At 38.6% G+C, this 14199-nt stretch overlaps 2 protein-coding genes across 4 annotated transcripts; one reads left to right on the forward strand and one right to left on the reverse strand.

Moving 5' to 3' along the window:
• Nucleotides 1-7423, forward strand: LOC104898109 (hypothetical protein). Of its 2 annotated transcripts, none has more exons than XM_010685123.4 (11): nt 1-539; nt 825-1027; nt 1127-1206; nt 1297-1421; nt 1753-1874; nt 2412-2603; nt 4536-4610; nt 5762-5862; nt 6242-6294; nt 6444-6632; nt 6806-7423. In XM_010685123.4, exons 2-11 carry the CDS (start codon nt 845-847, stop codon nt 6925-6927), a joined length of 1242 nt encoding a protein of 413 aa, XP_010683425.2. In that variant the 5' UTR covers nt 1-539; nt 825-844; the 3' UTR covers nt 6928-7423. The 2 variants fall into 2 exon arrangements, with proteins under 2 accessions (XP_010683425.2, XP_010683424.2); XM_010685122.4 differs by having other exon boundaries at nt 2-539; nt 821-1027.
• A 373-nt stretch (nt 7424-7796) lies between these two features.
• On the reverse strand, nt 7797-12442 carry LOC104898110 (hypothetical protein). 2 transcript variants are annotated; one of them, XM_057396377.1, is made up of 2 exons: nt 12308-12442; nt 7797-10119 (listed from the first exon to the last, which is right to left on the reverse strand). In XM_057396377.1, the coding sequence occupies exon 2, from the start codon at nt 10117-10119 to the stop codon at nt 8461-8463; it is 1659 nt and encodes a 552-aa protein (XP_057252360.1). In that variant the 5' UTR covers nt 12308-12442; the 3' UTR covers nt 7797-8460. The 2 variants fall into 2 exon arrangements, with proteins under 2 accessions (XP_057252360.1, XP_010683426.2); XM_010685124.4 differs by lacking the exon at nt 12308-12442 and adding an exon at nt 12015-12282.
• Between the last annotated feature and the right edge of the window lie 1757 nt (nt 12443-14199).

A 14199-nucleotide genomic window follows, 5' to 3' on the forward strand; every position in this document is an offset into this window, starting at 1 on the left:
TTGGGTTGTAAATATCGTTGAGACTTGAGAGAGAGTAGGAGAGTAGATCGGAACAGAAAGATTTACACCGAAGAAAGTGGATATCTGTTAAAAGAAAATATCTAGAAGTGAAAGAGAAGATAGTATAAAGTAGGAAGTAGAGTTGTGATGATGGGAGGAGTCAAAAATAAAATCCGAAACGACAAGGTGTTGGAATTAAGCTGGGATTACTCTTGAATCATATAAAAGGACAGAAGGAGTGACCTCTGACCTTCCCTTCCCTTGAGTTGTCTGTGTCACTAACTCTGATTGTTTCTCTTTTTCCATTACTATATTAACGAAGTTTCGCGAATTCTAGAATAGCAGGGTTGGCAAGAGAAGCCAAACAAAACTACAAAAGAGGAGAGGAGAGAAGAGAAGGATCATTCAGGGAGGTTGATCGTCGCCTTCCTGATTTTCGACCGTCTCTTCTCTCTTTTTACATTCAGAAGCCGCAGCCGCCGCCGCCGCCGCCGCCGCCGCATCCGCATCCGCAGCCTCCGCCGCATCCGCATCCGCAGGTACTTAATTCGCCATAATTCCGCTGTTATTTGAACTTGTAAGGTTTGATTTTTACCAACCAGGCCCCTGTTTAAGAGAATCAGTATTTTCGGATGATTGTTTCACCGATTTCGACTACTTCATTATTACCAATTCTCTAATACTTTATGAATTATGTATTTATGTATGTACGCCCACATACATAGCGTCTTGTAATTTTGTTGTCGACAAAAACAAGCAAAATTCCCTTAGTATTGGACATTGGTGATGGTTTTCTGATCAAAATTGTATATGCGTTCAGACAGATTGTTAATCTGCTGAAACAATGATGAGAATGTTGGCTCAAGTCTTAATGGGGACTCAAGGAGGGGGTCAATCCCTCTTCTCCACCATTAAAATCGCCATCCTCCCCATTGCTAAGGTCTTTACCATGTGCTTCCTCGGCTTTCTTATGGCCTCTAAGTATGTCAACATTCTTCCTACCAGCGGCCGCAAATTGCTCAATGGGGTAATACTAATACTAATACTATCTTTTTTTTTCTTTTTTTTCTCCAATTCACTAATCTCATCTTCACCTGCCTATCTTATTGGATTCTGCTCATTGCAGCTGGTTTTTACTCTTCTACTCCCTTGTTTGATATTCTCCCAATTAGGTCAAGCTATTACTCTCCAAAAGATGATGGAATGGTCAGATTTTTTATTTTCCCCGTAAAGACCAAAGTATTAATGCCTCAACTCCACCAGTCAATCTAACTTATGCTCCTTGTTCTTTCTCAGGTGGTTTATCCCCTTCAACGTCGTCCTCGCCACTATATCAGGCTCACTCATTGGCCTACTTGTCGCAACGATAGTCCGCCCTCCCTACCCTTTCTTTAAGTTCACCATTATACATATTGGAATTGGTAAACATTCCTGATTTAACTGAAATTCTGCCTTCTTGCTGACCTAGACTGTTGCTTTTACTGCTGTTGTTTAGTTGTTGGGAGCCTCATGCTCCCTTTCCCAAACGAAAGTGAAAGAAGTACTGCTTCTGGTTGATGAGGTGTAGGCAACTAAGAAATGTCTTCCTGTGCTAATAGTTGAATACATGACTCTAAATTGAGTAACAGCAATTATATTTGGGCTATCAAATACTCTTGGTGCACATTTTTTGTGGCGACTATTCCCTTTCTTTATTATGATAATATGTCTTCTACTCACCTTGCTAGTCGTTGTTTCTTTCCCCCCCTGCAGGAAACATTGGCAATGTGCCTCTTGTCTTGATTGCAGCTTTGTGTAGAGATCAGGGTAATCCTTTTGGCGATTCAGACAAGTGCAGTCGAGATGGAACAGCCTATATTTCATTTGGCCAGTGGGTATGTTTTATATCCCCAGCTAATGTTGCTGTACAAAATCTGTTCTTTTACTGCCAACTCTTTTAAAAAATGGGCATAGTTGCAGGATCCAGTAAACCTCTGCATTTATCTTCTACACTAGAAAAATGAAACTAGCAGACATTATGCATTTGAGATCCAGTGCTTACAACTTTATATTTTTGTTTGTCAGTTCGATCCATGTGAAGGACTATGGTGATGTTATGGTACTTGCCATATGTTGATGTATATATGCATCTATTTTGTATACATAATTGCAGCTTGTAGTTATATTTGATAACCTAACACATTAAGTGGATAAAAACAAATAAATTTTCAAAGCTTTTTACGATCCTACTGAATTGCTTATGTAATAGTATAAATTGCTATTGCTGCAAGCTATCTCTTCATTTTTCCCTTTAGCTTAATTGTCTTTTTTTTCAGTCTTTTGGAGTGATAGTTACCTCAAGTGTTTGTTTTCCTTTCAGCAGTATATTCTACCATGTTTGATGTCTGAGTATTTTCCTTGGTGTTTGCCAGGTTGGTGCAATTGTCCTGTATACATATGTATTCCAAATGCTAGCACCGCCTCCTCAAGGGACCTTTGATGTTGAAGGTGGACATGTTCCAATTAAAAGTCAACAGCATAATGGAAGTGCAACACCAGAACAAGTTCCTTTACTTTCTCAAGAACCAGGGATGGTGGTATCAAATGTATCAAACAAAGGAAAGGCAAGAGTCATTCTACTTCTCTTATAGCTCTATAAGTTATAGCTTGTCACAGAATACAGTGTTATCATACATTTAACATATGACTGTTTCTGTGCTGTGATATAGAATGGAATATTGAAGTGCCAGGTTCTTTATAATTATCAGAAACATCAATGGGGATTTTGAATATGACTTTACATGCCAGGAATTGAATTAGAAGGGGGGGCTCTTGACTTTTATGGAAAATGCCATGATGAATAGAATACCAAAAATGAATTATTGAATCAACTAGGTCCTTTTGGCTACTGATTTCTCAATCTCGAGCCTTCAAAGTGTCTCTATGCTAAGAATGCTAGACTATTTCACCTATTTAATCTGTATCATGAGTCGTGGAGATTTGTCTATTCATCTTCAAACAACCTGAAGTGTGACCTCCAATGACTGATGGTGGTGGTTTATAAATGTCATTTTCTTTCTTTCCTTGGTATTGCACTTCTACTTACATGGAAATGCGTGCCTTTCCAGGAAGAGTTGTTCATAATTTCTATTACTAGGTAAGTTCTGAACAATATATTTGTTTTTTTTTTGAAATTCACATATTAACATAACTCTAACTTCTAATGAGATGATTTATAAATGGTCTTTAAGTAAATAAAACTTAATATTCAATGCCTAACATTTCAATAATCAATGCCGAATAAGACACTTGTTGCATTTCCACTTAAGTGATTAATTAAGGTTTAATGTGTTTAGGAGGGAAAATCAATTTCTGTGGAGTCTGCTTTAGTAAGTTTTTGTAGAAGATTCTCAACTTCTCAATGATTTTGCTATGCACTCAGGTAAAGTAAAGCTCAAAATAGAAACTAAGAAGAACTTAGGCTAGGGATCATAATAATTTGTATTGATAATCTATGAGTAAAACTTACACAATCCTCACTCATTAGAGAGGATGAAGGCTCTCCAAGAGTGTTTTTCGCACTACTCAAGTATCTGGATAATTTCTCCCTTCTCTTTTTCTCTTATATTATACTACTAAGATCACTCTACTACATTTCAACAAACTCTTTAGCTATTTACAATCACAATCTTTATTATTCAAACTAACTTCTGACATCAATAGCATCTTTAGAACAGCCCTCGAAATTTATTTGTTGAGCCCTTGGACCTCCTTTAGCATAAGAGGAGAGGATACCTGGTTTTGATTTTTTGGCATTACCCCACAGCCAATTCCACCTTGTCATCAAGGTGGAAAGAGGGAAACTATTAGAATATGTGGCCTACTCAATCATGCATTTCCAAGCAATAATGACAGAGAACATATACAATAAAGAGCACATGAGAAGATTTAACATGGGACTCGAGGAACCGGGAATAATAAGCTAGTAAACAATGCACTAGGACTTCCAATGATGTGTACAACATAATGAGTTACAAAGCTTCCAAGATCTTCCACACTGTCTCCTCTTAGAATCTTCTTGCATATCTCATTGTGTGCTAGACATCTTGCTCTAACTTGATTCAGGAAATGGTCGTCTCAACATTTGTTCTTGAAACTGTGACTAGGACTCTGGGAGTGAGAGCTAGTTATCTATACAATATTTCTTTGCTTGGAAAACTATACTAAATGCAAATAAAGAGGAAAGAACTTGGTGGCTGCAGCTGATGAGAGATAAAGATATTAGATACCTACTAAGATTTTCTTACAACCAATAATCATCATAGAGTGTGTCATACTACCAATAATTAGATGTTGTCTGAAGCTTAGTTTAGTTGGCAATGAATCTACATAATCTTATAATGTCATATTCATGATTTCATGGACTTTTGGTCAAAAGGTATTATAGTTATTTCCATTTTTCTTGAGCTAGTACCTTAATTCTTTATTTTTCTAAGCTCCAAGTTGAGCTAGATCCGTGCTTATCTTTCTAAGCTCCAAGTTGTGCTTTGATGCAGATCAAGGAGCTAATGATGTTCATATATGACAAGCTAAAGCTCAAACAACTCATACAGCCTCCTATTATTGCTTCTGTAAGTTCATTCTTATCCACCTGCTACATCAATATAGCTTGCACGTGCTTAGACTTTTTAATGTGTATGAATAATGTATTCAGGTCGATGCTCCTACCTTCCCCCAGGAGAGTTAAATATAAAAGTGACAATGCATGCTAAGAAATTACTGATTGTAACTATTTTGTGGTTTACAAGAATATACTTTTAAATTTAATCCTTTGTAAACCGCTGCTACTTTGTATGGTGTAGCAGCTGCTATTTCCATAGAACGACACCAAGTTACCACTCAGTCACTCGTTTATGAAAAATAAAACAAAAGAAAGAGCATAGCTCAATTGTGGAGAATTGCCACTAATACTCAGCTTGTAAATGGTGGCTCGGCTTGTTATAAATTAATATAAAAGAAAATCTGGTTGTCGCTAAAGCAGAAGATTCTGCTGCAAGCTCAAAACTGTAGATGCATACATGAAGTTTTGTATGGATTAGCTTATAGCTATGGCTATTGCCGAGCATTTTTCTTTTAGGAAAATATGGTTTTAAGAAAACTCTCTAAATTGTATGGAAGTGTTATTGTGTGTCTGTACCCACACAAATATTCACACATAAACACAAACACATACATGTACATATGTATATGTATATATGTATGTATGTACGTATGTCCACTCTTTTATCCCAAAAAATTACAAATTTCGAAGATTGAATTTGTTTTGCCGATTGCATTTGTGCATGGATTCTAGTTGTCTTGTTAATAACTGATACTCCCTTTGTCCCAATTTAGTAGACACAATGTCTTATTTGGGTTGTCCCAATATATTTGCCACATACACTTTTTAGCAATCTTTCTCTTCACTTTTTCTATATAGGTGAGCCCCACATCCATATTTCTGTATCTACTTTTCACTTTCCTAATAAGTTGTGCGGAAATCGTCTTTAGCTAATAAATTGGGGTGAAGGGAGTAAGAAACAAACTTTTGATTGAAAAATGATGTTCCCTTGAATACTTTCGAATTTCAAAATATAGGAATAGGACTGTGACACAGCATCTTCCATACACTGTATTTGATTTCAGATCGTTTCTTTCTCAAGAATCAACTGTTCTTATTTTCTCTATCTTCATGATATAGATGGTTTAAAATTATCATTTTTGTCATGTCATTATGCTGCAGGTATTGGCAATGATACTGGGCTGTGTGCCTTTCTTGAAGAGTTTAATCTTTACAACTGATGCTCCACTGTATTTTTTCACTGACAGCTGTATGATTCTTGGGTAAGCTTGTTTTCTTCTTTATGCTGCAAACTTTTCACAATTGGAAGATCAAGCATATCCTTAGAGAAGCCAATAGGGTGGCAGATTGGATAGATTGGATTGCAAATGCAGGAATCTAGTTTATACTCTACCCTTTTGAATGTCGCATCAAGAGTTCCACTTTGAGAGAAGTGTCTCCTAAATTTTTCTTCTCTTACGTGTATGAATATCACATTATAAAAAAACTTGAAGCGTTTATTTAGAAAAAGTTGGGTTCCCATATATTTGCCACATACACTTTGTTTGCAGCTCCTAACAATTTCTTGAAAAGCTTGCTGTTTTCAAGAATTTAGGGACGTGTTACCCTGCAATTATTCTAATGGACAATTTTGTGTTTCAGAGAGGCTATGATTCCATGCATTTTGTTGGCATTAGGAGGCAACCTTGTGGATGGTTAGTTTACTTAATGTTGATTTTAGCTGATTTTTTGTTGAAAAATAATGGGGTTTTCTTCTCATTATTGGCTTGTAGCACTCTGTCCTCATTGATTTTGGTGTTGAGGGACTAGTGGATCAGAACTGAACTGTAAATGTTTTGTGCAGGTCCTGGAAGTTCAAAACTTGGTTTCAGGACAACTGCCGCAATCATATTTGGGCGGTTGCTTTTGGTTCCAACAGCAGGGCTTGGCATAGTGACTCTAGCGGATAAGTTGGGCTTTCTTCCTGCTGGTGACAAGATGTTTAAATTTGTACTGCTCCTCCAGCACACAATGCCGACGTCTGTGCTTTCAGGTACTTCCGCATCATCTTTTTGCACTGCATGTAAAGTTGTGTATTATGTGCAGTTGACGATTTAGTTATTTTCTCATTTTCACAGTATTCACTATTTTTGTAGCTTACTATTGCATTATTTTACAAGAGAAGTAGAATTTTTGATTTCCGTATATATTCCGAGTGTTTTGTAGGTGCTGTTGCCAACTTACGAGGATGTGGGAGGGAATCGGCTGCAATACTTTTCTGGGTTCATATCTTTGCAATTATTTCAATGGCTGGATGGATTGTGCTATACATTCACATACTCTTCTAAAAGGACTTTCTTTGCCTGATCTGAATCTAGTTGTGGTTATTAAATATTAGCTTTGAATTGTCAAGATCAAATTTTAATTGTTAGTTCTAAACTTCTGATGGATATTGATTGGTCAAATGTCTGACCTAGAATATGAAAGAAAGTCATTTAGGGGCTAGGCTAGAGGTAGTACTTGGCTATATGGAGTACAATATGAAGGGTTGATATAATTTGTCCTTGGGTAGGGATGAAATTTTGAGGATCTCTGCCTGTTAGAACTTACAAGTCTAATTGGAGCGATCCGTCTTGAATCTTGATAATAAAAGAAAAAAGAAGGGTTGTACAAAGGTATTGGAGAAGCAGCTTTGTGTAGATGCTACTGGTCTTGATCAGTATGTGAATATATAATATGTTGTGCTGGTTAATGCCTTCAAAACTCTCTGGTCACTAGTCATGTGTGCTGTGTAATTAGTATGAACAACAGTGTCGAATAAAATACGTTGCCCTTTTTTTAATACCTGTGGATATCGAACCATTTGAAGATCAACTAAGAAATAGTAAATAGCTGAAGAAACAACAGCTAAAGCATTTCATGTAGAGCAGTGGAAGCGTGGATTGATTCAAGACTTCTCCAGTAGACGAATATATAAATCTCAAGCAGCACCAAGCTGCCAAAATTGGCCCAAACCTCATCAATATAAAATGGAGTCACTTCTTTCCTGTGTCTTGTAATCTGACTAAAAATTTCCAACCTCTTCTTTTTAGAACTTTAACCATAGATTACATAATATTGTAGTAAATTTTCTTGCAGACCCATATCTGCAATGTTTTTTTTTTTTTTTTTGGTTTGTTTGTGTAGAACCCAGAAGGGGTTTTTATTCATCTAGAGGGATAGAAGGGACTAATTTATTGATGATGAAATACAATAACTATCCGATACAATGTCCATTATAAGCTCTATAAATGATAGCATATACAGACATCCACCCACCCACACTAAAGCTATTAGAAAGATTTAAGAAAACAAACCACTTGCCGGCAATTACTTTCCAAAATAATGCTATGAGAACCACTTTGCAAAGGCCATTTGCAGTCTATATATTGCTTTTGCTTCAGGATATAGCTGGCCCCTAAGCTGCATCATTGATTTTTGAGGTTTGCCCACAAAACTGTGACATATTGGAGACAAGCACCACAAACCAATCAAGCTCTCTCCATTTGCACCAGTCACATTGCCATTGCTCCAAACTTGACCTTCAATAACCCCACCAACAGTTATCTGCATCCCGAACATCTGCAGTTATGATAGGGCTGCCATGGACTTCTCAGTTATAAAGCAAAGAACCCTCTCTATCTTATATGCACAATGACTACATCAAATAACTCTATTTATCTTCTGTACAAGAACCATTTACAATCAGCGAAGTAAGCTTTCCTCGTGAAAAAATTTAATTCCAAGCATCCCTTTTCTGGTAATAAAAACCCAAAACGATAATGCAAAATTTGAAGGGCCAGAGCAACTGCTTTCAGCATATTTTTACACTGACTAAATGTTTAAAACCACCAACACCACCTCTTTTCCTGTTGGTTGCGGGGGAACGGGCCAGAAGTGTGGATGGGTTGTGGAGGTGAACCATGATGCCCAGCTGGCCTTCTTCCTCTTACAAGAGGGTTGCCCAGCCAGAGCACAAAAACAATTCCTGCAAGGCTAACTATAGGGGCGGCTGCCAGGTATAACCATCCTCCCCTCCTACCATTTGTACGTGAAAGGTCTCCAGCAATGCCTACATTTTCCAATGTGGCAGCAAAATCTTGAGCTTCATACATTTCACTTGTATAGGTGGTGACTGAAGAACTATCATCACTATCCTCTTGCTCCTGAATTTCAGAAATAACCACTCTATGGTTAGCATTTCGCTTGCCGCGCTCATAATCTATGTCATCAGTCGGGAGTTCATATCGACAAAGGGGGCAGGTATTCCTTGCACTCAACCATGGCAATATACAGGATGGATGATATAGATGAAAGCAGGGCAATTGATTCACTTCAGTGCCAATCATAAGCAAATCTTTGCAGATTGCACAAATCAGGCCATCAGGTTTCTGATGATCATCACATATGACTACCAGGGGAAGATTATCAATGAAAGACACAGCAGCAGGGGGTGCTCCTCGTCTTGAATTGTCAGTCTCAGCAAGATGCTCCAAAAATTCTTCAAATTCTCGAGCATCAAGATAGTCCCCAGAATTACCATTATGAGGTGCTTCACTGAATTCTTCAAGGCTCATATGGATGCTGGGAATCTGGAGGTCCCTAACTTCCCTAATTCTTCGACGAATCATTCCCTCAAACTCAGAAGAATCTGTTCTAATGCGTTCAACAAAATGATCACTACTGGCACTTGAGTCAATATGAGCTCCAATTTCCTGAGGTCTAACTGTATTTGCATCAGCATCAACTTCTCCCCACCCATCATCTTCTATTCCATGCTCATCAGAATTCCAGTGTACAATACCAGCATGCATCGGATCAATATCAGAGTCACTGTCAATGTCACTTCTCTCCAAAGATTGAACATACATGTCTGGGTCAAAGTATGTATGGCCATCAACTGAAGCACCAGAGTCACCTTCATAACTAGTAAAAGATATAGCATCACTATCACCATGATAAATCCTGTATAAACCGGCACTGACATTTGATTCACTTTCACCATATAATGAATCAGAGTTAAAACCATCATTTTCTGTATCAGAAAATAATCTCCGCCATCTTCTAGAACCACTAGGTGTAGTATGAGTGCTTGAAGGCTGCGGTACCATCACGTAAGGATCTGTGTCTACACGAACATCTTCATGATCAGGCTCAATATGCCTTGCTAGATTAATTATTTGTGAGAACTGTTGTGAGAAATTCTCGATCGTGTCGGAACTGCCATTAATCAGCCTTCTTCTTCCAGATAATCTTCTTCGGAGAGAATTATGGGCTGTGGTGCCAAAATCTTCGAGCAGCAGAAATTTACAGTCATCACATATGCTGACATTTTGGAGATCACTGTAAACCTCATCCTCCAATAAAAGAGTTCTTCCACAGAGACCACATGCCATAGGCATGTCTACATATTCATGTGCCAAGCCATTATTAACGTGTATGTGATCAAGCAAATTAAAAGGGGACGATTCTTGTGAAATAGTTTGCAAATCCAAATCCATCTGAAAACATAAATGAGGAGCAGACACAGTCAACATGATAGTAGATGCATGTTAACAATATGGAATAAAAATGAAATGATAGGGGGGCAAAGTCTCCAAAAGGACCACAACTACATAAGAAATTTAATAGCAATACGTCATCATACTTCTAAGTTATTTCACATGATTCAAAAGTAGATAGACAAATTGGAGCTAATACATGTTGAAAATCTTGGCATGCCGATCAAGAATCTTAAAACCCTGGAAGATAAAGGTAACTTGACCGAAACAGACTCCATATTACTCCCATAATTAAACAATTTAAATGTTGATAAGGAAAACACAATGATAAAAGTTGGAGACATATATCACTAAGGTTCATGATTTCTAATTATAAACAAAAAAAGGTCTTCAAAGAAGTTGAAAATGAACAAATAGGGTACTACGACACTAATCTAACATAATTTTGCTGTTTGATAAATCTGCGGAGACTATCTGACACATTGAGTTTAAACTACTGGCTGTTTTGAAGCAAACACATAAGTTGCTATCTGACATAAACCAATATGCTTCCCAGACATTGAAAAAGCATACTGAGCAGTGATCACTGTTGTGAAATGCCCACATATTTCGCAATGTCATATATAATTGAGGCCCTGAAAAAAAAAATTAAGTTGTTTGCAGCTACTCCTTGCATTCACATATCTTTCTATAACGTGAAGTTAATGGTAATATGGACAACGGGAGGGACCTTGTTAACAGAAATGCATACGAGTTAATTACTTATACCTCTATTTATTACCACTAACCAACGGGTAGTTTATGTTATGCTCACAAACCAATAAGTTGTTACGTGCTGAATTGGTATACAAAACTAAGAATTGGTAATTCAAGTTCACAAGTAATGGTGCATCATATCCTTAGTTACATAAAAAAGAAATTAATAAAGTTGACATAAATATATGGAACAGGGAGTAACATTCTTGCATGGCATATAGAAATTTAGGGAGTCTTCTTGTGCTTTGACCAAGTTAATATACTAGTTAAGATACTTGGTGAAGAGAATTATGGTAAGCATCTGTACTTGCTAACTTGATATCCATTGCTAAGTAACGGCGTTAAAAGAATAATGAACATAATTTAGCTTTGGGTTATTGTGGATTAAACCAAAATGGTTTAGTTTCAATCCTGAAAAGAAATCCATACACCTCTTCTAGCTTAAGGCAAAAGGCTATCAGTTATAGTCACGAACTATCTCATTCACTCTCGAAAGAAGTTTTTTTTCCAAAGAAACAAAAACAATGGCTTTACATTAGCATATTAGCCCTAAAGGATATAGATACACTACTCCTAAAGTAAACTACACTTTGCATAGCTCACACCAATCTACTACTCCGTTCATGGCCAGTTTACAAATCACTTTCTGCAGAATTGCTAGTGCTACCTGGCTATAAATAAGAAATTTTAAAAAAGACTGGAGCATTTGGAAACTAATTCATCAAGGGTGGGTCTTGCTAAATAATGCTACGACCATCCGTTACAGTAGCATGAGGTTCAGCTTCAAATAACATTTGGAGAGCAAAGGTTATTTCCAAACTCCCCTACTCCTCCTACCTAATAAATGATGATACTACATTATAAGCAAATTTCCGCGAAAGCCAATTTTATAGACCAAATATATATGCATAATCAAAGTGACAAAAAAAAAAGGTAAAGTTGGACTTGGACCGAAGGGTAAAGGCTCGTATAATCAAATTCCATTTCGACATTAGCTTTCTATTGTCAAAATACATAATTACCAAGTTTCTTCTATAATTCTATTCCTTTGATCTATTCCAGATTTTGCAATGAATGCAAATAATAAACAGATAATAAAGAATGTGAATGAATATAAAAGAAATTGTTGATTGCCTTACCGATGATGATAGATGAATAGCAAAATCATGGAATCTAGGGTTAGGTTAAAACATCAGCGAAGCGATACCGACACGATCCTCAAATTTGAACAACATTTTTCTGTCTCAGAGCTGGTCAACTAACATACAAACAGGCGATAATTTCTGTTTTTGAGTTTAGGATTCAGAACAACAAAAAAAAAAGAGAAAAGTATCTGCATAAAAGAGGGGAAAGGAAATACTACTTGTAAACAAAATTCAATACTCACAAGTGCATGAGGATTTAAGGAGAGGAAACAGATAAAAAAAAGAACCTATCTCTATTTCCAAGGATCTACATCAGCTGTGGCCTGTGGAGCGGCCCCTAGGACCGGTTCCTGGCCAGATCCGTGGACTATAATCCACAAATTTTCCCTTTTTCAAACTATTTTTCAATTTTTTCGAATCAGGAGACCTTTTTCGTCTCGGACCTTCCTAGGTCTCCGGGTTGCCTAAAAATTGTCCTCGGTGCCTCGTACCTTCCTTCCTTGCCCACTTTGCTTTACTTGACTCACTTGACACTGTCCTTGCTTTGCTCCGTAGGACCTCTAGATAGTGTTGTCTTCCCCTTTCAAGGCACGAGTGTGCCTTCTAATTAAGGCCTACAATAGCTGTTGGGCGCAACCCATGGGAATAGGTTCCCGGCCTTGACAGGGACGGGAGCCGTGGACTATAATCCACGCCTTTTTCTTTTTTAGAGACATTTTTTACTTCTCCGAATCGGGTGACTTTTTTCGTCTAGGACCTTCCTAAGGGCTCCAGGGTGCCTAAGGATAGCCCTAGGTGCCTAAGACCTTCCTTCCTTGTCCACTTTGGCCTTCCCTTGGCTCACTTGGCACCTTGCTTGCTATGCACCGTAGGTCCTCTAGATAGCGTCGTCTGCCCCTTCCAAGGCACTAGTTTGCCTTCCAAGGGCCTACAACAGCTGTGGGCGCACCCCATAGGAACAGGTGGCCGGCGTCGACGAGGCTTGGAGTCATGGACTATAATCCTCGCTTGTTCCCTTTTTCAGGCTATTTTTAGTCTTCTCCGAGCCTGACGACTCTTTTCAATCCGGACTCTCCTAGGGTTGTAGTGCCTAAGGGTGATCTATGCGCCTGAGACCTTACCTCCTTGCCCACTTTGGCTTTCCCTTGGCTCATTTGACACCTCCCTCGCCATGCTTCGCAGGGCCCCCACATGGCATCGTCTACTGATTCCAAACGAGTGTTCCTTTAAAGATCCTATAACAGCCGTGGGGAGCACCCCATGGGAACGAGATCCCAGCCCCGAACGGGCTCAAATTCGTGGACTATAATCCACACTTTTATTCTTATTGGGGCCATTTTTCGACTTCTATGAGCCCGAAAACTTTTTCGTCCTAGATCTTCCTAGGGACCCAGGGGTGCTTAAGGATGGCCCTGTGTGCGTCAAACTCTCCTTCCTTTCCCACTTTGTCCTTCCCTTGGCTCACTTGGCACAGCCCTCCTATGCTCTATAGGGCCTCAAGATGGCGTCTTTTGCCCCTTCCAAGGCACAAGTGTGCATTTCAAGTGCCAGCAACGGATGTGGGACACAACCCATGGGAATGGGTGCCCGACCCCGCTTGGGCCCGATGCCGTGGACTATACTCCCCATGTCCCGAGGAGGCATACCACCGCATCTGGAGCTCGTACCCCGGGAAAGTTTGAAAGCGTGTATTATAACCTTCACTTTTAGTTGATTTTGAGGCATATTTGGACTTCTCCGACCCCGGTCAAGATTTTCTCCTAAAATGTTCGTACGAGTACCAACATGACTTGTAACGTTTGTTCCATTTGCGTTAACCTCGAAAAGCCTCTAAACATCCCATTTGTTGACTTCTCGTGAAACCAAAATTGCCTCAAAATGAATGTAAAAGCAACCATATATTCGTTCCAATCCATGTGACTCCTTACCAATGACCTCCCATATCCTTAGGAGGCATCACATGGCGTGTGAAGCTCAGCCCCAAGAAAGTCTGAAAGCATGTATTAACCTTCAATTTTGGCGGTTTCTCGGGCATTTTGGGACTTCTCCAGGCCCTATCATATTTTTCTTAAGAAACGTTCTTGGGGGTGCCGACATGACTTGTAACATAGCCTGAGTGCTTGGCACCATATGCGTTTCCTCAAAAAGCCTCTAAAACCCCCATTTATTGATTTCTCGT

This window comes from Beta vulgaris, chromosome 7, assembly GCF_026745355.1.
Source record: "Beta vulgaris subsp. vulgaris cultivar EL10 chromosome 7, EL10.2, whole genome shotgun sequence".
Taxonomy (NCBI): domain Eukaryota; kingdom Viridiplantae; phylum Streptophyta; class Magnoliopsida; order Caryophyllales; family Amaranthaceae; genus Beta; species Beta vulgaris.